The 27,069-nt window shown below is 40.3% G+C and overlaps 1 protein-coding gene across 1 annotated transcript; it reads left to right on the top strand.

The window, feature by feature from the left end:
- The first annotated feature begins 2,770 nt into the window (after positions 1 to 2,770).
- Positions 2,771 to 25,596, top strand: Strap (serine/threonine kinase receptor associated protein). Its single transcript, XM_048432473.3, has 10 exons — positions 2,771 to 3,079; positions 3,885 to 4,020; positions 10,233 to 10,314; positions 10,642 to 10,714; positions 15,060 to 15,156; positions 15,661 to 15,798; positions 20,004 to 20,140; positions 22,224 to 22,373; positions 22,885 to 22,950; positions 24,189 to 25,596. Exons 1-10 carry the CDS (start codon positions 2,968 to 2,970, stop codon positions 24,248 to 24,250), a joined length of 1,053 nt encoding a protein of 350 aa, XP_048288430.1. The 5' UTR covers positions 2,771 to 2,967; the 3' UTR covers positions 24,251 to 25,596.
- The last annotated feature ends 1,473 nt before the right edge of the window (positions 25,597 to 27,069 follow it).

Here is a 27,069-nt window from a genome sequence, read left to right as displayed (position 1 = left end):
CACAGAGGTATTTTTCTGCTGTCCTAGAGTAGGAAGCTGCCATGTTGTGAGGCTGAACAAGCAGGTTTTTTTTTTTTTAAATTTTTTCCCCCAAATCTAGCCAGCACAATAAAAATGTATGGACCTTATACTGCCATGAAAGGTATCAGAGGGATCTCCTAAACTCCCCTGATCTATTTCAGGGGCATGCTGCTAAGGATCCAAAGACTTAGTTGGTCTGTTCCTTCATTTCCACCTCTTCCCCACACTACCACCTGCAGACAGCCTTCAATCACAATGCACCCCTAGGAGACACTGAAGTCAGAGACAATGGCTATGCTCTGGGCTGTTCTCTGATCAAAATATGATTGTATTCTATAATTGTGTGCAATGATTGCATATCAAGAAAACAATGAAAAAGTAAAATAAAACAAAGGTTTTTAAGAAGACCCTAGCAGACTCCTAAATTCTAAACATATGACTAACAATAATCAGAATAAAATCTCAAATAATAACCATGGTGTGTGTACTTCATATTTCATGCAGTGAAGTAGGTATCCGACTTTATTCAGTTGTCAAATGAATAGCCTATTTGTGGTATCTCTCTCCATGCTGATCCACAGAGTATCTTTGTGACCAACGGATTTCTTCATTTACAGATGATTAATTTTAGTTCCTTGTTCATTTGTTTATCCCCATGTCACTTCCAAATCTATTATAATGCCAACATATGCTCGGTATCTACTTTAAATGAAGTGTGTGCATGTGGGGCATGCATAAATTAATCATAGGTATTGTACCAAAAGAGCCATCCACTGTTTGGAGTCAGGCTGATCCAAGGCTTTCTTTTGAGGCCCAGAAAAGGAGAAAGCGAAAGCTAATGCTGTCTTTGCCCAGGGGCAGACTTGACAAGTTCCCATCTGAGCAGGGTCTCCAAAGAGTTAAGGTTTCAGTTTTTGGGAACCTGACTTCTCCCATGAGCCACATTGCTTGTCCAGCTTCCTGTTTCATTCTACTGTCTAACAGTTGACTCTGTTCCATACCCCACCCCCTTCACAGTGTACAAGTACAAGATGCTGTATTTCCTAATAAACTTGCTTGGCATAAGACATAGCTACCTCCTGACCCCAACTTTCCTGTCTTTATGGTCCCCGGGTCCTTCCTTCCGTAACCTGTCACTGAAGAATGACCTACTGGTCCAGATCCATCCACCTTGTCTCTTTCTTTCTCTCTCTCTCTCTCTTTTTTTTTTTTTTTTGGAGACAGGACCTCTCACTGGTACCTTGAACCCACTGATCATGTTACACTTGCTGGCTAGCAAGCCCCAAGGATCTCTCGGCTCATTTTCAGTGCTGGATCTTAAGCATTCACCACCATACACAGCTTTCTCTTTCTCTCTCTTAATTGGGGGTTCAAATTAATTGGGGATCAAACTCAGGTCTTTAAGCTTGCACGGCAAGAACTTTACCTCAGTAGACTGAGGTCACTCCCTGGCTGCAGTGATGGTCATTAGAGCCAGCACAAGGGCCCCAGTTGTCAGTTACATTCTCAGCAACACGTAGTGAGCACTGAATGAAACTATTTCCCAATTTAACAACCTGTTGCGCTGTTTTTAACTTAGTATGTCTTCTATTTTCCTCAGCCAGCAATGCAGTAATTCGCTTCACTAGTTAATAACCATTTTCTGACCACACACCAAATGCCAGTTACATGTCTGACACCAGGGTATAAATGTGGAAGGCCTAAGTTTTTCTAAGGGACTCATGACTGTGTGAGTTGTGGTGGTGGTGTGTGTAGAGAGAGATGCTCTGTAGTGGAGCGAGAGAGAATGAAGTGGGGTTGCTGCTGGGTAGACGGTTAGATGTGACGAAATATGGAACTATGGAAAAGTACGCTGTATCTTGGTGGCAGTGACTCCCCAGGTCAGAGGCCCCTCTGTGCCGTTCAAGAGCTCCTAACTATATCAGAAGCTAAGACCCCAGGGCACTTCCCCGGCGCGCACGCAGACAGTGCAGCAGGCCCTAGAGACCCCTACTTTATTAAAATGACGTTTAACCGATCCTCTATGATTTGTGAGAGCAAATGAATACCCACCACTTACGAGGTGGGTACTAAGAATGCTACCCACCTCGTAAGGATTCCTAAAGTGTCTTTAGACTCCACAACACTGAAGCCTGCTGACTACTTACTCCCCAGTCCCTTCTTCAGGGCATCACACTCCACTCCCTTCGGTGTATACGCTGTGCTTTGCCAAACTTAAGCTTAAACTCTTCTCTTCATTCAATTCTAAAAGTCACGAACCTGGAGACCCGCCCCCACCATAAGAAAAAAACCATACAGTAACTGCTGAGTTATACACGAATAAAGAAGCGTGAAGGACGGGCCGCAGCCGCCAAGTCGGACAACAGGAGTTCGATTCCCGGGTTCCTCAGTTGTCCTCTCCGTCTTCCAGCTCCACACACGAGGGGGAGGGATGGGCGGGACACAGCTCCGGGTCACGTGGCCGCTCGCGGGCCGCTGTCGCGCGAACAACCTTCGGACCCTGCGCACCGAGAAGGAACAGCAAGAGCGCCTGCCAATTGGCTCCAGAGTAGCCTACAACGGACACCAGGCAGTCAGCAGCACTGGGTAGGACCGGGACGCAGCGCGCGTGACGTCAGCACCGCCAGCCGCGCGGTCTCGGAGCTCGCGCCTGCGCACTCCGCTCCTCGCGGCTGCTCTCGGGTATCCCGCCTTCCCGCCGCGCGTCACTTCCGTAGGTAGCGGCGCGTCGCGCTCCGTCACTTCCTGCCGCTACCGGTGTGGACGGTGGGTGGCGGCAGGCCCGGTCCGCGGTCCCCTCCCCTCTTCCCTCCCTCCCTGTCCCTCCCTGGGCCGCCGCGCGTCGCGGGTACTCCCGAGCCGGCCTCGGCGTGAGCGCGGGACGCCGCGGCAGGCTGAGAAGGATACCCGCGGTCCGTGCTTCGCGTCACCCCGCTCGTCGCCGCCATGGCCATGAGGCAGACACCGCTCACTTGCTCCGGCCACACGCGGCCCGTGGTGGACTTGGCCTTCAGCGGCATCACACCGTACGGCTACTTTCTGATCAGCGCCTGCAAAGGTGAGCCAAGCCCGGCGCGGCCGCGGCTCGCGGTTGCCGAGCGGTGGGGGCGGGGGAATCGCCGCTGCCGGTTAGAGCGAGAGAGCTGGCCCCTCCGCTCGCCCCTGTCAGGCTGTGTGTCTCACCCTCCATCCTCCCCGGTTTTAGTGCTCGTTCGGAGGACCGTGCACTGCGCCTTCGACACAGAACTGCCCTGTGTCTCCGAAGGGTTTCCTGGAAGGGGGAATTAGGCCAGGCCGAGAGGAGTGCCTTTTATGTCTTCGTACTCATCCTGCTGTTTCATCCTTTGTGGTGGGAGCCTCTTTTTTCTTTTCTCCCCAGAGGAAAATGTAACTAAGGTTTAGTTGGTTCAAACTCACAAATGCCTGTCTAGATTGTTTTGACACAAGTCAGTGGCTTCCAGCTTTCTGTTCATGTGTATCCGTGTGTTGTCTGCGTGCTTGCTTGGACATGTGTGAAGGGGTGCCCAAAGAGGTTCGAAGAGGGCGTCGGGTTCCCCAGAGCTGGTGTTCCAGGCGGTTGTCGGCCTCCATGTAGGGGGCCGGGAATCGGAATCGGGTCCTGGAAAGCACTTCTCTGTACAATTGTTTTGTAATCGGAGTTTGCTGAGATGAGGGAGGCCTCTGATCCAGTCCCAGAATCATTTATGCTTCCCAAGAAGAGGGACCAAAATTCCTTAGTTCAGTTAGGAGGACCAGACCCATGGACCAGGGCTCTATGTTTGGACCCCCTCTCCCAGGTTGCTATTAAATATTCGATGTTATGTTGCAGGCTTCTAAATCACATGTCTTAAAATGTTTTCTAGATGGCAAACCTATGCTCCGCCAGGGAGATACAGGAGACTGGATTGGAACATTTTTGGGTCATAAAGGTGCTGTTTGGGGTGCAACGTTGAATAAAGACGCCACAAAAGCGGCCACAGCAGCTGCAGATTTCACGGCGTAAGTGTAACAACGATGACTAACTTTATTCTCTCTGACTTGTGCGGTGACGTCGTCGGAATCTGCGACTCAGCTGTTGCCACCAAGATCCCATCCCGGCTCCCCAGACTTGAAGGTTTAAATGACTTATTTGATTGAGACCAGGATTCTTTTATGATGCTTCCTGGGTAATGGATGTTGGTGATGTCCTTTACAGATGCTTCTCTAAATTGAGTCCTATGTAGTGCTACCCCCAGGAACTTTTTCACTGTTTGATTAAGGGTTCTAGATACATTTAAAATCGGGTCTCACACTTACTCTTTTTTCCCTATGGTTTTAAAGATGCTTGATCTTCCTTAGGTCCCCATTCTCACCAGTTTTTGATTCTACTGGTAGTCGCTGTGTTTGCCGCTGCTTTAGTTCATGCTCAGCTCCGCACTGCTGGGAATTTCTTCTCCGGTATTTCTATTTCTATTACTGCCATTCAGTTAAATCATGTCACTGCTCTTCTGAGGATTTGGTCTCTATTTACAGTTTTACTTTCACCTTGGGTGGACAGGAGCTTAGTTTGTAGAGTTTTTAAAATACTCAAGTCTGTTCTGTTTTGTCGGTCGGGGATTAAGTCCTGTCCTTTTTGCTCAAGTGATGCTCTCCGGATGACCTGCAGTCTCTGAACCACTGTAATCATGGAGAAATCGCCCCATTCTAGTTCACTGTGTCTTTTGGTACAGGCTTTGGTGGACTAAACCATTGCCACAACACACTTTCCTGTTTTTACTTGGGAATTGCATGTATTATCAAACTGACTTACAGCGATTCTCTGCTCTTTAGAGGCATGTGTTGCAGTGTGTATAATTTTGGTGTATAGTTAGTTACACCAGTGTTTGCAGTCACCTCTGTTGTTAAACCAGTGAAGGCAGCTTTATTTGCTGTTGTTTGTGCAGGCATGTGCATGCCGTGGTGGGTGTGTGGAGGTTAGAGACAGTTTGGGAGTTGAGGTTCAGGGATCTGATTCAGGTTGTCAGGCTTGCGTCTACCGAGCCGTGTTGCTGGCCCAAAGACAATGTTAAAGCTGCTGTTCATATAGACAAGAACCTGGAGAGTAAAATTGATCTGTTGATTTCTTGTTTAAAAGCATTTCATACTAAGGAGCAATTATAAATTGTGTTGCCATATTTGACTTAAGCATATTAAAAGTATTAAGTTTAAAAAAAGAACACAGCTAATAGCATATTATCATATACCCTTGTTGAAACCCAGACCTTTCTATATAGCCCAGTGAGTTTTACTGTATGTCCATTTAAAAATAAGTGGAGTTTTAAGAAACAAGTAAAACTCCGTGGACTTTACTGTGCCTTTGAGGAATCAGTTGCTGTTACAGCATTGTGTGTAACCATCCGAAAGCTTTGCATGCTGCCCTGTTAGGAAGTTGCTGCATAAATCTGATTTTAAAATCTGCTATGAGTTTTGTGTTAATGCTTCTAGGCCAAAAATTGCCTTAGATGTCAGCTGCATACTAACTCACAATATACAACACTCTATTATATAGCCCAGACTGGCGTCATACTTATCGTATATGTATAGCCAGGATGTCTTTGCATTTCTGGTCCTCAGCCTCCTTCATTTGAGTTAAGCTGTCACAGGTGAGCTGAGAGCCACCACACTCGGTTTTATGTGTGTTAGTAGGCAAGCATTCTGTCAGCTGAGATATATCCACAGCCCTGACAAAGTGCTCTGATGAGGTGAAAATGGGAAAAAAAGTAATGTCAGATATGGAAGAGTCACAGTGGACTCCTGGAGAGCAAAGGGAAGCTACCTACCTGTTGTCTTGTTTGTGCACTTACTATAGTACTTATTGTAATTAATGTACCTCTCAAGGTTGAGGCCATGTTTTATATTCCTTTCATTTTTTTATGATTCATTTTTATTTTATGTGCATTGACGTTTTGCCTACATGTATGTCTGTGTGAGGGTGTCCGATCCCCTAGAAGGGGAAGTAGAGATAATTGTGAGCTGCCATGTAGGTCCTGGGAATTGTACATGGAAGAACAGCCAATGCTCCTAACACTGTGCCATCTCTCTAGCCTTTTATAGTCCTGATTTAAATACTGCTTTATTTTTGCCTGATAAGTCATTTGAAAAAAGTTACTAAAGTAAAAAGGTCAGGGAATGGATCTTGATTTTTATTTATTGAATATTTGAGTCTATAATTGCTGTAGGTTTCTCTTTTTTCCTATTAAAGTTTATTTTTCACTAAGTTCATTAAAAACTTTGTCATTGGAGGTGAAATTTTGATTTATTTTGTAATGGGTGTAGAATATTTGATCAGTGTTATACAGCTAGGTATAAGAGGGAGGGGGCTTTATTTTCAGCTCTGGAAATTGAACCCAGGCTCTTTGTCAAGCACTGTACCACTGAGTTAAAGCCTCAGCCATTTTTTAAATTTCATTTTGCTAAGTTGCCCAACTGACTTAACTATATAGCCATGGTGGTGGGAAACATATAGCCTTCCTGTTTCAGCTTCTCTTGTAACTAGGATTGATGGGTGCATACCACCACAGCTTACTTGGAAGGTAGACCTGGTGTGGGCACAGGTTCCTAAGATCACAAGTTCAAGGCATGCCTTGAGTACACAGAATTCTTGCCAGGTGGGCTTTATGGTTAGACCCTTTCCCCCCAGCCCCTAATTTCATTGTGGCAATTAGGTCACAGACAGTAAGCTAATGGTTAATAAAATAATAATAGTTTAGATCAAATATAATTTAATTAAACTTACAATTAATATTGTATTATGTTATTTATACTGTTTAAACTAAATATAAATATAAGATAATACAGTTGTGTTGATATTGTGGACATAGCATTCTTAAAGATGAGCTTTAGATTGCAGTTTAAAGATACATTTCTGTTAGCTTTGATTTTTACCACAACCTGGCTTTAACAGTCAATTAAAGCAGACAGCGTTGCTACTTACTGCTTTTGGTCTTATACTGGTTTTCTGTGCAGTTAGGAAGGATCCTGTATTGTAGTGAAAGCCATGATGAATCTTGTTTTGTACATCTTACCAAATTCTATGCTAGCCCTCAGGAAAATAAATAAAAAGTGTACAAGAGTCCTGCTCATGTGGGAACTATTTTGAAATGGAGAGAAAATAGTGATAAATATTTTGAAAACCTTGGTTTTGGATTTTTCTGCTGATGCGATAAAAGCCAAATCCTGCCGAATTGATAAAACCAGGTTTAATAAACTGAGCAAGGCAGCTCCGGGGTGATTCCCAGAGGGAAGAAAGCAGGAGAGAAACCACGCGGCAGGTCTAGGGGCCAGGCCTTAAGTACCCTGTAGATGTGGTCTCTAGCATCTCATGGGGAGGAACAGCTTCCTGAAGGTGGGGTCTGGAGAGAGAGGTAGGTAGGGTTCAAACAAGAGGTCCAGCTAAACTTCTGGGCCGGGTTGGAATGGGGGAGGGAGACCTGAGCAGAGATTCTCAACAAACAGGTGTGAAAAGTGTGTGGGCCACCACCTCCCATCATTCAACTGACCCTGAGCATAGCCAAGGTTTTATCTTGCTGCTGCAGGCCCTTTGTCTAGGTCATTTGGAGTATTGCTGACTTAAAGGACTACAGGCTGGAGGACGTGCCTATGCGTAGTTGTATTAATCAAGGTTCTGTAGAGGAACAGAACTTATAGAATGAATCTCTCTGTATAAGGGGGTGTTGTTTGAATGGCTTACAGACGGTGATCCAGCTAATCCAACAATGGCTACCTTTGAACAGAAATTCCAAGTATCCATTTTGTCAATGAAGCTGGATGTCCCAGCTGGTCTTTCTACTTCAAATGAGGTGTGCCCAGTCACTGCAGTTTTACTTAACTCTGTAATCAAGGTAACAATCAAGAATAGCCATTACAATAGTGTTAATGCTTTCCTAACATTTCAGGTCTCAGTAGTTGCACTTGTAATTGATAGTAGGTGTGTGAACACAGGCAGGTGGCCTGTATATGAGTCCTGATCAAATGTTTCTGTGACCACAGGTACTTTGACGTCTGATCCTGTGTTTCATAGTCTATCAAAGTTAGAGTAGTAGTTCTGGTCTTCAGTGAATATGTAGTATACATCGCAGTAAGATTTTGTTTTTGGAAGAGTATTTGACATACTTAAAATTTAACATTTCCAAGGGCATTAGAGATGGAGTATAACTCAGTGATAGAGTGCTTGCTTATCATGCAAGGGTCTGTGTTCAGTCCTGTGTATGACTCAAACCAAAAAAGATCAAAGTAGACATTACCCAGAGTTGTCTTGACACTCGTAAAAGTAGGTAGATATGTCAGGTGTTTTGACAGTGTGATGATTCTGATCCTAATCCATGTGAACTCATAGCTAGATAACCCTTCTCTGGCTAAGAATGAGCATGTATAAACAAAAACAAGACAGAATCCAGTACCATGGTCCTTGAAAGCTGAACTCTGGAAGAACTGAAATAAATGGTTGCTGGGTATGGTGGCACACACCTTTCCAGTGCTTGGGAGTTGAAGGCAGGAGGAGCTTGAGTTGGAGACCAGTTTGGGAATGTGTCAGCTCCATGCCAGGAATACATAGAGAGATCCTGCGTCCTCCAAAAGAAAAATGATTAATTATTGAATGAGAAGATCTAGTGGAGATTAGTGCTTGAAATGAGGATGCAAAGAACTTTGAGCATACAGATATGAGCAGGGTGTGGGAGCTGAAGAAAATTTATGGGTCATAGTTATGATCTTGGGAGCCTAGGATCAGAAATAAAAGGAGCTTAGGGCAGAGTTAAACTAGAATCAAAGAGACCGTAGTGTAAAAGAGAAATCACGGTGACATTTCTCGACATGTTTTATTCATAGAACAAGTATGTGTGTGTAAGCTTGGATGTTATATCACTAATTCCTATTTCTTACTTTCGTACATTTTATCTAATGCTGTTCATTTAGAATGCTTTCTGCTCCTAGTTCCTGGTGTAGTTCTGTTTGCTTCTTAGGACCTCTGTCTCTCCTTGGAATCTCTAGACTTTGCATGCACATTATGTGCTTAGAGTGGGGAGAGTAACTGTTTGGTTTGATTTTTTTTCTACCTATGTTTGTGTTTTAAGAAAGATCTCACTGTGTAATTAAGGCTAATCTAAATGCAGAATCCTCCTGCCTCAGCATCATAAAGTGAGTGTATAGATGTACCTAGTAACAGCTAGCCCTCTACCATCTTGATTTAAACTTGATCTGAATCAAGGTCTAACATTGTACAATTTTGAAGTAGTTAAATTCACAGAAGTGCTGTGTAGTTTTCTCTGGCATGTGAGTAGACAAAAGGATGATTTGATGAACTGAATTGGTTAAAATATTCTTCAGGCTTGGTAAAAACAAATATGGGTATAAGCTATTGGAGACCAGCCTGGACAAACATACCTCTTGCCAGGGTAGAGGTGTGGGGATTAGAAATATAAGTGTAAAGTACAAAGATGCAAAAATCATAAAGCAGAAACCATAGGAGAGTCCTGGGAAGGAGTTCCAGTGAATACTAAAATCTCCCGAGTTTAATTTTTTATGATTTTATGCCCCAACACAAAAAAGGGGGAGGGAAGAAGGCAGCAAAAGACTTCTTTAACTCAATACAAAGGACATCTCAAACAGTTAATTGCTTTAACACTTTGAGACCTCAGGTCATTAGCAATCTGTTTAGGCACTGAAACCATTCTAGAGCAAGCATCCTGAAGGCAGTCATTCCCCAGGTAACCTCATATTACTAAAGAAGGAGCAGAAGTACACTTGCATGTCCTGACCCATCTGTCAGAATGGAATGGATCTACTTGTTTGAGCCATCTTAATGTCAAAAGAACCTTAGTCAGGATATGTAGTTATGCTTGTTGTCAACAATTTTGAACAACCTCCAAACTCTCTGACCATCAGACAAGGTGGAAATAGACTCATGTTTTTGGGCCTCCACATAAGCTAAAAAAGTAGGCTGGGTTAATTTGTGAATCTTGAATAAATTACTCTTTTCCAGTGTCAAAGAAAATTAAAAGTTGAAAAGTCCTATAGAAAAAATTGCCTTTTTTAGATAAATTATCAAATTAAGTATCATAATAATGAATACTTAGAGAGATACATAATACAATTACATAAATATTATGTGTGTCATTATTTTGTATTGATTAAAATTACCATTATACTTAACCTTGTATTGATGTTATGGAATATTTGTTTATGTTCATTTTTAGCAAAGTGTGGGATGCTGTCACAGGAGATGAATTGATGACCCTGGCTCATAAGCACATTGTCAAGACTGTGGATTTCACACAGGTGTGAGAAAATGAAATTTTGGCTAAGGACGTAGTTCAGTGTGGCATACTGTTTGCATAGCGTGTGAATGAGGTCCTGAGTTACATTTGAGTTAAAAGACGTGTTACTCGGGTGCAGAGCGACAGTCTCTGTGCTACAGGGAGGGAGGGGCAGCAGCAGAATGGCAGTTCTTGTGGTGCAGTGTAGTATGTTTGAGAGGGAAACTTGAGCGTGGCCGTTCTAAGTTTATAGTGTTCTCCTAGAAGTAGTTGGCTACAATTTCATCTTTGTTGGTGATTATATTTAATTAACTGTTAAAGTAGTCAATCATTTCTTTTTTGTTTTCAGGATAGCAACTACCTGTTAACTGGGGGGCAGGATAAACTGCTGCGCATATATGACTTGAACAAACCCGAGGCAGGTAAGCATAACCGTGCCCCACTTCCTGGTTTTCCATAAGAAATCTGATTATTGAACCACAAACATTTGAAAGTTAAGATCAGTACCAGAAAGAAACATTCATCTCTTCTCCTTCTTTATTAAAATATTAATTTTTGTTACAATATATCCTGTCAAGTTGTTTTTTTTTCTATGTCAATTTTCTTTTACTTTTTTCTTATTGCATACCTCATATAACCTTTTGACAATGTAAAATTTTTTTATGGTAAAGTGTAATGTTTTACTCTTTTGGCTTTATTGGGGCCCACCACTCAGCTTCTAAATAAATCACACAGAGGCTTATTATTACTTACAAAAGCCCGGCTTTAGTTTGACTTATTTCTTGCCAGCTTTTCTTGACTTAAATTACCCTGAATACCTTTTGCTTCTGGGTGTAGGTGGAGGCTGCTTGTTTGTTTCTTGGCCACCCAGACCCAAAATGATCACACAGAAACTATATTAATTACAAGACTATTTGGTCAATAGCTTATCATGTTTCTAGCTAACTCTTCTGTCTTAAGTTAACCCATTTAATTTATTACCATGTGTATCACCGTGTGTATTTAATGATACACCATGTGTATCACCATGAGCTTGTGGCCTACCGGTAAGGTTCAGGAGTGTTTGTCTTTTGCAGCAGCTACATGTGTCTCTTTGACTCTGCCTACTTTCTCTCTCTTATCTCTTCCAGCCTGGCTATATTTTGCCCTGCTATAGGCCCAAAGCAGCTTCTTTATTAACTAATGGTAATAAAACATACTCATAGAATACAGAGGGAAATCCTACATCACCTCCCCTTTTCTGTCTAAATAAAAAGAAAGGCTTTAACATTAACATAGTAAAATTACACATAACAATAGTTATTAAACAAGAATTATAGTTACAATATTTAGTCTATTTACATTTGGCAAATTAAGGAAAATGCTATCCTATCTTTGTGAGTCTAAAGTTTTATGTCTAATCTATCTTTTATAATTATAACTTACTTCAACTCCATCAGACTCCAGAAGGATATAACATACCTAAGTAAACATGAAATACATTGTAAATAACTTCCTAAACTCTAGAATTGAAAAGAGACATCTTGCTGCCTGAGCAGTCACCCAGAGTTCTTCTTTAACATTGGGGCATCTATCTTCAGCCTATAGGCCTTTAGTATCTGGCAGAATTTTTCATGAAACAAGGAATTTCAAAGACAGTTCTGCCTAAATTGGCAGTTTGTCAGTCACTTGTCTTCTGTGTCCTGCAGAATGTCTGTCAGGTCCTTCCATGAAGCAGGAACCTTGAAGGACTGTCTCACCTTCTTTAGGCAATCATTTTTCTCTGTGTTCTGCATATCCAGTTTATACAACATACCATCACGCAGTCCATGCAAGAGCAGTTTCTTGCCCAAATGGCTAATCAACTCCATAAAGAGCCTCTTTGATGCCTGTCATCCTTTTGAAGTAGATAGTTGCTGCCAGGAGCAGATGTAGCTCATTGTCATGAAAAGTCTTAAAACATTTTAAATGCCCTATTCTGTTAGTCTTTGAAATATTTGAAGAATACCTACCCACCTGAAATATATCTCTGTATATGTAGAAAACCTAACTAACATGACTACAAGCATGACTTGTAGATAACTATCTATTATTCTGTATATTTTAATTATATATTACATTTTTAAATGAGCTGCACAAACACAATACCTTAATCAAGAGCAAAATTATACATATGACAAAATTGATCCTAAATTTGTATCAGTAGACCATTGATACCACTGCAAAGTATTCATTTCTATATCATATCTCCCTTCAAATGTAAACAAACATTTATAAACAATATTTGGGAATTTGGGTGTAGTTCTCTCCAAACTACTTCCTGCTGTTTTTGGGCATTTTTTGGGGTTCATGGAGACCTTCCTGGGGGTGTCTTGTTTGATCAAACCACACATTCTGAAAGGAATCCACAGGTTCTCATCCTCTGGAAACAAAAGCAGAATCTATATTCATGTAAAAACTTAAGAGAGCTCTGGCTCTTCTTTTGGGGCTGATGCCCACCACCCCCTTGGGGTCCGGATGCTTATGTGCTCACTCAGGGTCAGGAGGTAAGTAGCCGAGACCATGCCCATGGCTCAGCATTCCCTGCCTCTGCAAGTGGTGGGATCGGGTTTGCTAGGTGTGCACAGGCAGGAGGTCATGGTGGATTCCCACTGCCATACAGAGATATTTCTAGGCTGCATGACAGATTCGACTTTTACTCAGATAAAAAGGGCTTATGTGCTACGTGCTCCTCAGAGTGGTGAGCATGGCTCCTACTGGGCTTCCCAGAGCTGGCAGTAATGGTACCTCCGCCATATTGGTAATATGTACCTCTATGCCATAAGTAATGGTACCTCTCTGCCATAAGGCAGAGAGAGGCAGAGCCAGCATCCAGGGCTGCCACAACCATACTGCTTACCATTTTAAAGTGCTCTTGGCCAGAAAATTATTACAGATATACAATAAAGACAGATTCAGATAAAAAAGACTTCTAAATGGATCACAGTTTTGGATAAATGTACGTAGGCTTGGGAGAGAGAAGAAAAAGTATAGACAATTATAAAAAGAAATAGTTTTAAAAAATAAGACAAAATCTTTAAAGAGAGTACAGAGAGTCATAGATTAAAGGAATAAAGAAAAATAAGCCCTGTAAAGTTGAAATACACAGAGAGTCTAGATTACATATATTACTGTGTTTTTTTTTAATTTTTTGACTGAATGAGATAAGTACAGGGAGACATTTCATTGTACAGGCTGCTAAGCTAAACTAACATGTACTTTAAAGGTATGTTGACTTCAGAATTTGGATGTAAGGATATGTTGCTTTGGAAAATCTGGGCTTTTATCTTTCTCTATTTCTGTATATCATTCTTTCCTTCTTTTTCCATGGCCTGCTGTGTAGCTGGATGGCTGGCCCCGGTGTGCTCCCCTGTTTTCTCATTTTTCCTTCTATTTATACTCTCTGCCTGCCAGCTCCGCCTATCTCCTGCCTTGTTATTGCCATTCTCTTTTTTAGGTATTTTAGACAGTCTGCAGTAGCATAGCTTCATGAGTTAAACAAGTGCAGTGTAAACAAAAGTCACACACTCAAAAATAATATTCCTCATTAGTGAGGGTTTTTCATTTCATGATAACTAGGTTCTGTAAAGGTATTAGAACGATGTTACTAGATTTTGGGTGATGTGTGATGTCACCCTATGTAGGACAGGATGCTGAGACATCAGTGTGCATCTCAAGGGTGAGGGTTTCGAAATTTAGCTGTATTGGTTGTTCAGAAGAATCATCTGTAGGTGAAGGCAATATTATTCATGAATTAACAAAATTGACACTAAGTTTAAAAAAGTATATTGTGATTAAGCAGTTACTCTATAGAGTTAGTTTGGAAAAGCATTTCTAAAGTGATGGATTGTACTTATCACCACTGTTCTCATTATCTGCTTTGCCTTTTTATCTCTGCCTGTTTCTTGGTAGACTTAGGCTAAAATATGGAAGTATTGTTGAACCTGTCTGATAGGGTAAAGATAGTTGAAGAGTTGGGTGGACTTTTCTTCATTTTCACCTCCCCAAGCGATTTTTTGAGGTTTGCTTTTCTAGTGGATTAGCAGTAGAAGTGATAGCAATTAATGAAACTTTGACTGTATATCAAATAGTATTAAGCACCTCAGGTGTGTGTTTGTGCTTAATCCTCAGAGACTATATGTAACAACTTCTATTACCCCATTTTAAAGGTGAAGAAATGAAGTTTCTCTCTTGGAAATTGCTTATACTACTTTAAAATTTCCCTTTCTCCTTCTACCCTCTACCTTCCTGACGTGTGTGTGTGTGTGTGTGTGTGGGCGCGCGCGCGTGTGTGTTTAGCCTCATTAGCTACTGCCAGCAGTGACTTGGATGTTTAGCCTCATTAACTACTGCCAGCAGTGACTTGGATAAAGATCCTAGATTTTTATGTGAGGATTGACTTAGTACACTTGTTTCTGAGCCCATGTTCTTATCAAGAAACATCACATTTGCTGTCCATTAATAGTATGTTGTGGTATAATAGTACCTTTGAATATAGAAGTCAGTGTAGAAAACTACATGCAAGGGGATGTGTCTCAGATTCATATAGCAAGGTTCATTTGGGTTGAGGTTCATTGTCATACAAATGAATTATTGTTCCAGTATAGCAAACCTGAGTGCATCTGATAGACATCAAATTTGGAATGGGCTGGGGTTTGGAAAGTTGTTGTAAAATTAACCATTGTTTTTGTATTGCTCAGTTCAGAAAGCCAGATATTTATTATTCATTTTAAATTGTTTCATCTAAAGAACCTAAGGAAATTAGTGGTCACACTTCCGGTATTAAAAAGGCTCTGTGGTGCAGCGAGGATAAACAGATTCTTTCAGCTGATGACAAAACTGTTCGGTAAGTTAACTCTTCTTCAATAATTGCCTGTTTGAAAAGCATTTTACCTTGGAACTTATAAGTACATTTAATAATAATGTTGGGAAAATGTGTGTAAGTTAAAATTTAAGTCAGTGTATGTCACATTTACCTGGAGCTGTCTGTTTATGCACATGGGGTAGAATTCAGAAAGTCATTAAAGCTGCTGATGTGCAGTTGTTCTGAGTGTCGTTATGGACAGATTGGCTGAGGGGATTCATAATGCTCTTAAAACTCTGTGTGTTAAGACCTGATGTATTTCCTGTGAAAAGACTGGTAGCTGTTGGATAGACTGAAACAGTTGTCAAAATCTATGATAAAGTTAATTTCACTGACAACCTAACAAAGGTTTTGACTTGGAATTCAGAATTCCTTTATGATTTGTGACAAAAATTACTTTCTTATAATTATTTTTCTCATGGATTTATGTACAGATAAAATTGGAGATTTTTCTGGTCACTGACTAAACATTTTTTTCTTTTGCAGTCTTTGGGATCATGCTACAATGACTGAAGTGAAATCTGTGAATTTTAACATGTCTGTTAGCAGCATGGAATATATTCCTGAGGGAGAGGTCCTGGTTCTCACTTATGGGCGGACTATTGCTTTTCATAGTGCAGTAAGGTATGTTCAGGAAATTCCTGAATTTTATTTTTGGGGTAAAAGGGAATCAGCTTATTTTGAAAATAAGGGCTGACAGGCTGACTTAACTGTTGATTAACAGTGGTTGCTCCTCTTGTAGAGGACCAAAGTTCAGTTCTCAGCACCATTAGGGGATTCGACTCAGTAGTTTGGCTTGAGATCATAGGTTTAAATCCCTAAGACCTAAAAACAGTGAAGGATGTAGTCAGACCTGACCATTTCTTTTTCTGTTGTGTGTATGTATGTGTACTTTGTTTTTTCTCTTAATTAATAAGACTATGATGTATATAATTTGTTTTTCTAATTAAAAATGTTCATATCCATTAAAATATTTTTATTGGTGGTATTTCATCAAGTTGTATGAGGTTATGTGTCTGTTCCCTCTGCTTTGTCACTGTAGCTAATATTGTGGTACATCTTTGTTATCAGTACTGGAATCCTCTAAGTACAATGTTGAGTTCAATTGCAAAACTGAGTGGCGTTCTTAGCCTTGGCACTTAGAGGATTTCTGTAAAGATTAGACCAGTTGTATTCTGACAGTAGTCTTAGCATATGGTCTCAAGGAATATGTCCAGTGTTCAGCTTCATTGAATAGGAGACAGAAAAAGTAGCATGGAAGTTCTAAAAATGTAAGGAAGCTTCTCTAAGCACAATAACTAATAGTGGCATACCTTTGCCCAGAACTACCAAACTGTACAACTATAACTGCTCATTCCTGAACTGTGTGATCCTGCTGTAAACTTTTGCCTCAGATCTCATTTGGTAGTAGCTGGCCTATTCAATGCTTCAAACAAGTAGTTGTCTGTAGTGCTAGATATGCCACAGCTAACTTTAGTTTTTTGTCTGTTTTGTTGATTTTCTGTTTTTTGAGACAGGGTTGTTGACAGAGGTTTCTGTCCTGCCTGATTCTGCAGCCATTCAACCCCAAAAAATACACAGAGGTTTACATTAATCATAAACTAGTTGGCCTATTAGCTCAGGCATCTTATTAACTCTTTCTTACATCTAAAATTAGCCCATAAGTCTTGCCTATGTTAGCCTCATGGCTTGGTACCTATGTCAGTGAGGCAGTCACATCTTTCTTCCTCTGTGTCTGGGTGACTACCACAGACTGGGTCTTTCCTTTTCCCAGAATTCACCCGTATTTCCTGCCTGACTACTGGTCAATCAGCGTTTTATTAAAATACAAGTGACAAATCTGTACAAAGTACAAGACCATTGTCCCACAGCACCCCCTCTCCCTTTTTTTAAAACAAGAACTCTGAATCTAATCTCCTTTGTTCAGCTTTCTTCCTGACCATTATCAAGAACACCTTATGGGGCTGGAGAGATGGCTCAGTGGTTAAGAGCATGGGCTGCTCTTCCAGAGGTTCTGAGTTCAATTCCCAGAAATCACATGGTGGCTTATAACCATCTGTAATAAGACCTGACGCCCTCCTCTGGCATGCGGGCATACATGGAGGCAGAATGTTGTATACATAATAAATAAATAAATCTTTAAAAAAAAAAGAACACCTTGTGACTAACATTCTAAACAACAGCAACAACAAAAAAATCAATAATCCATTTTTTGGGAATGTGGGCATAGTTTTCTAGGCTACTTCCTGCTGATTGGGTGCCCTGATTATTTTATGGGGACCTAAAGAAAATTTAGAATTATGATCAAGTCCTGACTGGAGTGTTCTGTGAAGCTTGATCATTTCGGGCAGCAGTCTTGAAACTGTTCTGGATGTAGAACTCAGACATCTGGGCCATCTGCTCCTATTGGAGATTTCTCAGGGGGTCTTCCTTGGTCAAACCTGATTTTTTTTAAACTCAAAATGAATCCACAGTCTTTCATTTCCTGTGGAAACAAAAGCAAAACCTCTTCTCCAAAGTAACCTATATTTTGACTTAAATTCTAAAGTCAAAGCATTTTTAAAATACATGTTGTATTAATCCAGTAGCATTTGTAATCAAATGTCTTTTAGCAGCTGTTCCTTCCTCAGCCATCAAACAATCCAAAGACAACACAATAACATACGGTATCAGACTATATATCTTTATGTGGCTTTGTTTTAAACTCAATTTCTTTTTTTAATTTTTGTATTTTGGGGGGACTAGATATCTCTTTGTATCTTTGGCTATCCTGGCACTTATTCTGTAGACCAGGTTGTCTTTGAACTCGGAGAGATCCACCTGCCTCTGCCTCTCAAATGTTGGGATTAAAGGTGTGTGCCACCACACCCAACTACTCTCTTTTTTATTTTAAGGACTTTATCCTTTTTCTTTTCTCTCCCAAGCCTCCACATATTTTTAAACACACTGTAAACCATATAGAGGTTTTCTTCATCTTTGAATCTCTCTTTACTGTATATCTCTTTTTCTGAACACATGAGTCTTTAATTTGCTAAGCTATATGGCTAGAGTTAAAGCCATGGCTTTGACAGCTGGATCCACCCTATTCCTTAGCTTTCTGAGTGTTTAGCTTCATGGTGGAGGTACTGACGGGAGCCATATTTATTGCCACAATATATGGAGTTTCAAGGTCCCTGCCACCACCAAGAGGCATGCCGTCGACTATTCATAAATGCCATGTTTGCACCTTTTGTTGATGGGTTTCTGTTCCACCTGGTCCTGCAGCCCTTCAGTCCCAAGAAACACAGAGATCTACATTAATTATTAACTGGTTGACCTATTAGTTCAGGCTTCTTACTAATTAATTCTTACATCTTAAATTGGCCAGTAATTCTTGTCTCTTAGCCACGTGGCTTGGTACCATTTATCAATGAGGCATTCTCATCTTGCTTCCTCTGTGTCTGGGTGATGGCTGCAGACTGAGCTTTCCTCTTTCCAGAATTCTCCTGTTCTCGTTGCCCCACCTCTATTTCTTGCCTGGTTGCCCCGCCTATACTTCCTGCCTAGCTACTGGCCAATCAGTGTTTTATTAAAATACAAGTGACAAATCTTTACAAAGTACAAGACCATTGTCCCACAGCAGCCCCTCCTTTTAAAAAAAATACCAAGAACTTTTTATAATCCTGTCTGCCTTGGAACTCTCTTTGTAGACCAAGGTGACTTTAAACTCAGAGATCTACCTGCCTCTTCATCCTGAGTGCTGGGTGGGATTAAAGTCTTTCCCCACCGTGGCCTGGCTAAGTTTAATTTGCATGTTTTATTTGTGGCATGTGGTGGTTGATGTTTTATATTGAAGTAATTTTCAGGATTGAACTGAAAAGGGCTAATGAGGAAACTACAGTTGATATTTCAGGGGAATCAGTTGGCATTGATAAATCAGCTTTTAATGCAGTTAACCTGAGTTACTTTTCTATTGCTGTGAAGAGACACTATGACAAAGGCAATTTACAAAGGGAAGCATTTAACTGGGGGCTTTTCGGAGGGTGAGTCCATAACCATCAAGGCAGGAGATAGGCATATATGGTGCCAGAGTAGTAGCCAAGAGCTTATATTTCACCCATAAGCAGGAGATGGACAGAGAGCTAGCCAGACATGGGTCTGACATGGGCTTTTCAAACCGCAGAGCCCATCTCCAGTGATGAAGGAAGCTTCTTCAACCATGCTAATACTTACCGAAATAGTCTACCAACTGGGAACCAAGAATTCAAATATAGCCTATAGGGGCCATTTTCATTTAAACCACCATATAACCTGGTTAAAAACAGCTGTTGATAGTAGTTTTGATAGCAGTTTCTTGTGTTGGTGGCAGAAGCCTAAATCCTCAACAATTGAGAAAACATAATCGACATTCTTTGCATTGTAGTGATGCTTTACTGTGAAGCTTGCTTTATGTTTTTATTTACTTTTTTTGCTATTGAGCAATCAACCCAGGGCCTTCATATGTTGAACATTCAACCCACAGACATAAACACCTATGGCCCCAGCCTTTGGGTTTTTTGGCACAGGCTTTTAAGACTACCATTCATAATGTATTTCTGGCTGAGTTCTTCCTTAGCCTCCTGAGCTGGTATGCATGTTTGTACCACTGTTTTTGGTCTGTATAACCTTTTTCATAGTCATTAAAATAATGCATCTTTATAGAAAAAAATTTTGAATGTTTTTACTCTTTTTTTAACAGTTCATTTACGCTTGACTGAATGAGTACTTTATCTTGCATTTCAGAATTTAGGAATAATTTCACTGTGGATAGATTTGTAGACATTTATATTTCTGTGTTTTTTTTTTCCCAGTTTGGAACCAATTAAATCCTTTGAAGCTCCTGCAACCATCAATTCTGCATCTCTTCATCCTGAGAAGGAATTTCTTGTTGCAGGTGGAGAAGACTTTAAACTGTATAAGTATGACTATAATAGTGGAGAAGAATTAGGTAAGGCTCATGTTTGTTCCTTAAATCAGTGATTCTTTACGTGTGGGTCACAAGCCCTGGGGTTACCTGTTCACAGGGGTTACCTAAGACCATTGTCTTTTTGTTTTTGTTTTTCAAGACAGGGTTTCTTGGCAGCTTTGGTGCCTATCCTGGAACTAGCTCTTAAAGACCAGGCTAGCCTCGAACTCACAGAGATCCACCTGCCTCTGCCTCCTGTGTGCTGATGTTAAAGCACTTACCCCCACTGCTGGGCCTACTTAAGACCATCTGAGGACAGATATTTACATTACAATTCATAACTAGTTTCACTATGGTTATGAAGTAGCAACAAAAATTTTATGGTTGGGGGGGTCACCACAACGTGAAGAATTTTATTAAAAGGTCTCCGCATTAGGAAGGTTGAGGACCATTCTCTTTAATAATTTACTTTATCAAAATATTAAGTTCTAATAATGAGTACCTTAGATATTGATCTATAGTGTGTTGAAAGTAAGTTTTGTAGCTAATTAAAACTTGAAATTCAAAATGAAATTCAAAAATGAAGATGTTTAACCCATTTTGGATAGAAATATCTAGATCTAATGAGGGATCACTGGTTTATGGAGGTAACTTTAGAGAGAGTCTAATATTATTTTATATAATATCCTATTTAATATAGTTTTATTAAATTTAAATTAATTTCTAAAATTAAACCAATGTAATTTAATATTGTATAAAATATATTGTTGTATATATGTAATATTTTTTGAGTCTTGTTATTTTCATAAGTTTCATAATAGTTTCCTTTTTTTTTGTTTGCTTTAGTTTTCTTGTTTGTTTTTATTTTTTTGGTTTTTTTTGAGGCAGTGTTTTTCTTTGTATCAGCTCTGTCTTGAAACTTGCTCTGTTTGCTAGACTGACCTCAAACTCAGATCCACCTGCCTCCCAAGTGCTAGGATTAAATGCATGCACCACCACCGCCAGCCATTGATATGTGATTAATTTGAAGCAAATATATCCTAACTTGATAGTATGCTGGACTGTTCAAAGAGCAAGACTTTACTTTTATGTCTACTTACCAAGTCTAAATAGATTTTGCTTCTGGTTTGAAAATTTTATTTTCTGTTTATAAACTCCCGCTTCTCTTTTACCTGTACCTGTCTGTGCTGGTTTCCACCCGGAGAGCTCAGCTAACTGGATTGGAACACAGAGAACAGCAGGCAGCTTTGCTTCGTTTCTTGGGGGAAACTGGCAGATTGAGTTTTTTTTTTAGTGTTAGACTATTTCAGTCACATGTTCAATCCTTGTCAGTTTGAGAGCTGTGGCTGGGTCCACGCTGGAGGTGCTCAGCATCAGTAAAGCCCAGGCTGTGGTGGGGAGGAAAACGGACAGGTGCTGCACTGCGGACCCAACTGTTCTCATCGCAGTCTCTGCTAACACACCTTTGATTGTGTGTGTGGGGGGGAGGGGGTTGTGGGGTGAGGGTTGAATTCAGAACTTTGTGTACAGTAGGCAAGTATTCCACCCAGATCCATCTATTCTTACATGCTTTTTATTCTCTGGCTAGTCTGAGATGGAGGGAAATGCCAGAATAAGATGATGGAGCATTAAATTATATGCGGGAGGCATTTGTAAGTAAGGGTTTTATTGCAGTAGAAAACCTTCCTGACTATTTATTTCCCATAAAATTTATTATATTAGAATGTAAGGGTCAGTATTAGGCATTGTAGTGGAATTAGGAAGCTTAGACTGAGTATGAAAAAGAGCTCCACCTGGTGGCTCTCTCTAGACATGGAAGAAATTGCTTCCTCTAAAAGTAGGTAATAAATTCAGGATATAGAAACTGGAATGAAGTTGACAGACTTCTGCTCCAATCTCTACAGAGATAAGTCTTTATTGACAGCTCTTCAATTCTCTGTGGAATGTGAAGCCTCATTTTTCCAAAGACAGTCTAGTTCGCCTCTGCCATACTGGATTGAAAAGGGCTAATCCTAAGGAAATGGCAGAGATAACCTCCCAGGAATGCAGACAGTGTCTCTTTTAGTAAATCAGTACTTAGCCTAATAATCAGCTTTACATTAGCCCTGTTCTACACCTTTTTCAGAATCCTACAAAGGTCACTTTGGTCCCATTCACTGCGTGAGGTTTAGTCCTGACGGTGAACTCTATGCCAGTGGTTCTGAAGACGGGACATTGAGGTTGTGGCAGACTGTAGTGGGAAAAACCTATGGCCTTTGGAAATGCGTGCTTCCTGGTAAGGACGTTTATTCAAAGTTAATCAAATTATTGTCCATAGATTTTGTATTATTTGTAAATTCTGCTTCATCGTGTCTTGTTTCCCTTAGATTTTGCATTATGTAATGTGGTGTAAGCAAAGTGAAGCCATGATTCTAATTGATTCTAATGTCCTTTATGTGCTGAATTGAATGAACTTAATTCAGAATTTATTAGAAAGGGACTAGGGAGATGGTCCAGTGGTTACCAGTGCAAATACACAGAAATATCAAATAACAGCTGTAAGAACGCAATATGAAGAATTTATACGTCTTTGTCCAGTTTCCTCATAGTATTATATTACTTGATCTGTACCACTGCAAACATGTTTTTCAGTTAAAAAGCAAAAACAAAGACTTATTACTAATCCCAGCATGATTGGAGTACTAAAAGTGACTTTGAGATCACAGTAACTTTAAAAAAGGACCTGTGCTGTGTGAGTTCACGGAAACTGCTGTGCTCCTCGTCAGTCACTGCTTTTCTCTCCGCAGAGGAGGACAGTGGGGAACTGGCAAAGCCAAAGGGCGGTTTTCAAGAAACAGCGGAAGAGGAGCTGGGTGAGTACAGACGAGCTTTTCTAGGAGCTCTGGAGATGTAAAAATAGTGTGTGTGTGTGGGTCAGTGCCAAAAGTAATTTATTAAGTGTAAATAGATTAATAATTATAGAATTAAATTATGGAAAGCTTGTACACAAGTGCGTAAACATTAGCTGCAGAGTTCTGGGCCTCCTGTACACTGGGCATGACTGGTGAGTTACTCCCAAGGTGCAGAGTTCTGGGCCTCATGTACCCTGTGAACACGACTGGTGTCTTATTCTCGTAAACTTCGGAGACAGGTGCTATCTTAACAAATTACTTAGTTTATAATTGTGAAGTGAACTAGCATTTCAACTAGTGGAGACCTGTAGAGGGGTAAATGTGAGGTTTTAAGGGTGTGGTATTGATGAGGGGTGGAGTTCAGCAGAAAACAGAAACACCAAGGCAGAGAAACAAAATGTGAAGAATAAGGGCAAAATGAGATGGGAGAAGCTTGGCCACCCAGTGCCCTGATTGCTGTTTTAATATTTGGAGAGTTTTTTGAACAGTAAAAATTTAAAAAAAAAAAACTTTGATTTTTTTTTAAAGTAGAGGAATATATATATATATATATATGAATATATAAATTTGGAAAATAGTAGTGTGGAGAAAGAATAAGAGTAGGGACATTAAAGTCTAGGGTTGTAGCCATGGGATAGACGAACAAGAAGGGAAGTGAACTTGTTCTTACTGGGAGGATTAGCAAGATGGGTAAAGGTTAGATTGGAAAATGGGTCTTTGCTGGGGTCGTGACTTGGGATGGTGAAAATGGGAGAGTTTATCACAGACTCTGAGGCTCCTCTCTTTCTGCTTTTGATACTGTTAGGACTCCCCATCTCCCCAATAAAAGCAGTGTTTAATGTTTATGGTTTTGAATTGCATGGGCTTAAATTTAATTACTAAAGGAAAAGACAGGACTCAATGAGACATGATTTTGATTAAATGTCAATTGTGTAGTTGAAGTCATTCAAAACTTACCCTGAAAGAACAGGAATGGGGGTTAAAACTGTGGTGTGAAGACAGTAGATGAAGATGTCTGGCTTCTGCTCTGGTGTTTGGTGGCCTGAGTCTGGTTGATAATGCCATGATCAGTAGCTCTCTGTTTTGCCATCCTTACCACAGTATGCTTAAAAACCACCTTTCTACTTATTTCCTCGTTATATTGAAACGTTGATTTCCTTCTTTATTACATTGACTATGGTTTTGTTTTTTAATTGCAGAAGAAATTGCTTCAGAGAATTCAGATTCCATCTATTCTTCAACTCCTGAAGTTAAGGCCTGAGCACCAGCTGTGTGCCATAGGTGCCGTATAGTTTATGGACTAAACAAGCAGAGAACAGCATCAGCCTTCAGAGCTACTCTCTGCCTGTGGCAAGGAAGGCAGAAAATAGTGGGGAATATGAATTAGCTCAGTGCACGAACGACTCGGTGCTCTGTGAGTGAAAGCAGCTACGTGTAAGAGGTGCAGGCAGGAGGGTTATGCTCATGTAGTGCCGCAGCCTGCTGTCTTGAGTGAGCAAGCCAACGTACAATTTACATTTTACACTTAATTTCTTGTAGCAGTTTATGTTATGGAGAAGAAAAATATATTGGCCTATTTTTGTGACTTTTCCCTTAAAGCAGAATGTCTTTTTTCTCTTAGTTGGGAAGAAGAGTTACACGATAAAGTAACTGGTTTGGTCTCTTTCATTGTACACTGATTGCTTCTGAACATCTAATATTTTTTAGTTATCTAAATAAAATGCCTCTAAAACAAAATAATGTTCTGTTTCTTTAAAAAATTTTGATACATTTGAGTATTAAAACTGGAACTATCCAAAAAGCTTTTACACCATATACAGCAGCGTGTAGCAGAAGTTTGGTTACAGGGTCTGAATTGAACATTCCCTAATTCTGAAATTCAGTTACATAAACTCGATTTTTTCATGACTTTTTAGGTGTTTATTTACCACCTTCCAGATTGATAGAATTGCTTTTCTTGCTTCTTTAAACATGCATGTTAGTTACTAAAAAAGAAAAGCAATTGGAAAGAACAGAAAAATAACTTGAAACCCAATTCTTGTGAAAATCACTAGACATGGAAAAACTATCTGTGTGTTTGTACAGACAGCCACAAGTTCATGAAACTGGGGTAATCGAAACTTGCAATGTTGAAGATGTATTAGACTTTTTTATATCACATCTTTTAAGTTTGGATCATTCAAAAAGTCATCAACTTTGTAATAAATTGGATCGGTTGAGTATATTTGTGGTTTATTTACTTTTTACTATATGAAGAGATTAAATTAGTAATTTGACAATGCAGATGAGCAGTGTCTGTTAATTTGCTTTCTTGTAATTTGTCTTTTGAATGACCTTTAATACTTTGCTTAGAAGCAAGAAAAGTTGTTTTGACAGGTTTGTGACAACCGACCGGAAGCAGGCACTACATGCAATGCTGGCCTGGGAGAGCCGGGGGGGAAGCATGTCACAGGCAGAGTTCATTGATGAGCCTAGGGCAGTATTGTTCCTGTGTCCATGTTTAACATGCCTGGTCCTCTGCTCTGTACCAGTATTGTCAATGTATGAAGAATTAAACTGAGAGTTTGACCCTAAATAAAAATTTACATGCATCTTTTGGAATGGAAATTACTTGGTGTTTATGAAGTTTTTAATAAATTGAGGGCATTTCTTAGTTTTGTGTCATTTGTTTCCTATTGCTGGAAACATGTAGCTTGGACTGACATGTTTATATTAATAGATCACAGTGTCCTGAGGCTAGAACATGTCTCACTTGACTGAAGTCAAGGTGCTGGTGAAGAGACTTCCTCTGCCTTCTAGCAGCTAGAAGATGTCTGCAGTCCTTGTCTCTCTTTAACTGAACTTGTTTCTCATTTTTTTTTTTTTTGATGACTTAGCACTCAGGTACTCAAATGAGTAGGAATGGATGATCCTGCCTTCATGTTCTGAGTTCTGCATCCATTGGGGGCTGTCCTGGATCTGTTCTTTGCCTGCCTATTACCACATGGGCCCAGCAGTCCACACTTCCCTTGGGTGTTGAGTCTTCCTGTCCCCTGCTTTTACCCTGTCCTCATCCTTCCTATCTACACTGTAGGAAAGGGGAATACTTTAGAATTTGAACCTTAAGGAACTTGAGTCATTTAGCTTGGATGGTGGTAGATAATTCCTTGGTTGCATGCCTCTTGTATTTAAGTGAGGCTAAAACTTAATAAAGCTCAAAAAACTTAAAGAAGTAGGGGCCTACTAGAGAGTCGGTTTAGTCAGTATAGAATGCTTTGCAAGTACGAGAACCTTAGTTTGGTTCCCTCAACACCCACACAAGGTCAGGCATGGTGGTGCGTATTTGTGAACATGCCTACATCCGTATGTGATAGTTCCATATTAGGATACAGGATTGTTTGGTCATTGTTGCTGAGGTAGTGTATGGGTTCTTGTGGTGGGACACGAATGTTTTGTCCTTGGCTGTCGGCACTCTTGGTGTTCTAGTGGGCCCCAGGTGTGTAGTGCCTGCTTCTCTTTTCTGCAAGGTTAAGTAAACATAACGGTGGTGTTAAGAATATGATCTAGATACATCCAAATTACTTAGAAGTACCTGTGTGTGGGCTACACTAGATGAGCCTCTGTGAATGGGAACAAGCCAACTACTATTTAGCTGCGAAATTGTGTGTGTGACACATTGATGGCTTCCATTTATCATGTCCTCAGGTATATGCAAACCATACAACTGCAAGACAAGCTTACTCTGGTCGCCCTGTTCTCTAGTAAGTAGATGTAGTCCTAAAACCTAGTCATTAAGTTGAAATTTGGATGGGTTTAGTTCATTAGAGCCCCCACTACCTAATTGCCGCTCCGTTCTTAAATTTTGCTCTTCTTAGTATACATTTCTGGCAGGATTTTCCAGAGATGAAAATGCTTTTGTATATCTGGAAACACCTAGAACATTTGATTTGTGCTAGACAAACGCATAGCTGAAACGTTTTTAACTGAGCAGAGATGAATCCATGTGTGAATGCAGATTAGATGAGTAGCAGCCAGGCTGGAGAAAAACGTCAGCATCACAAGATTTCAATTTTAGAGAGCCAAGAAATTGTCGGGTAAGGA

This window comes from Myodes glareolus, chromosome 3 (assembly GCF_982192425.1).
Source record: "Myodes glareolus chromosome 3, mMyoGla1.1, whole genome shotgun sequence".
Taxonomy (NCBI): domain Eukaryota; kingdom Metazoa; phylum Chordata; class Mammalia; order Rodentia; family Cricetidae; genus Myodes; species Myodes glareolus.
The sequence above is the reverse complement of the archived record's forward strand: the minus strand, read 5'-3'. Positions and strand labels throughout refer to the sequence as shown.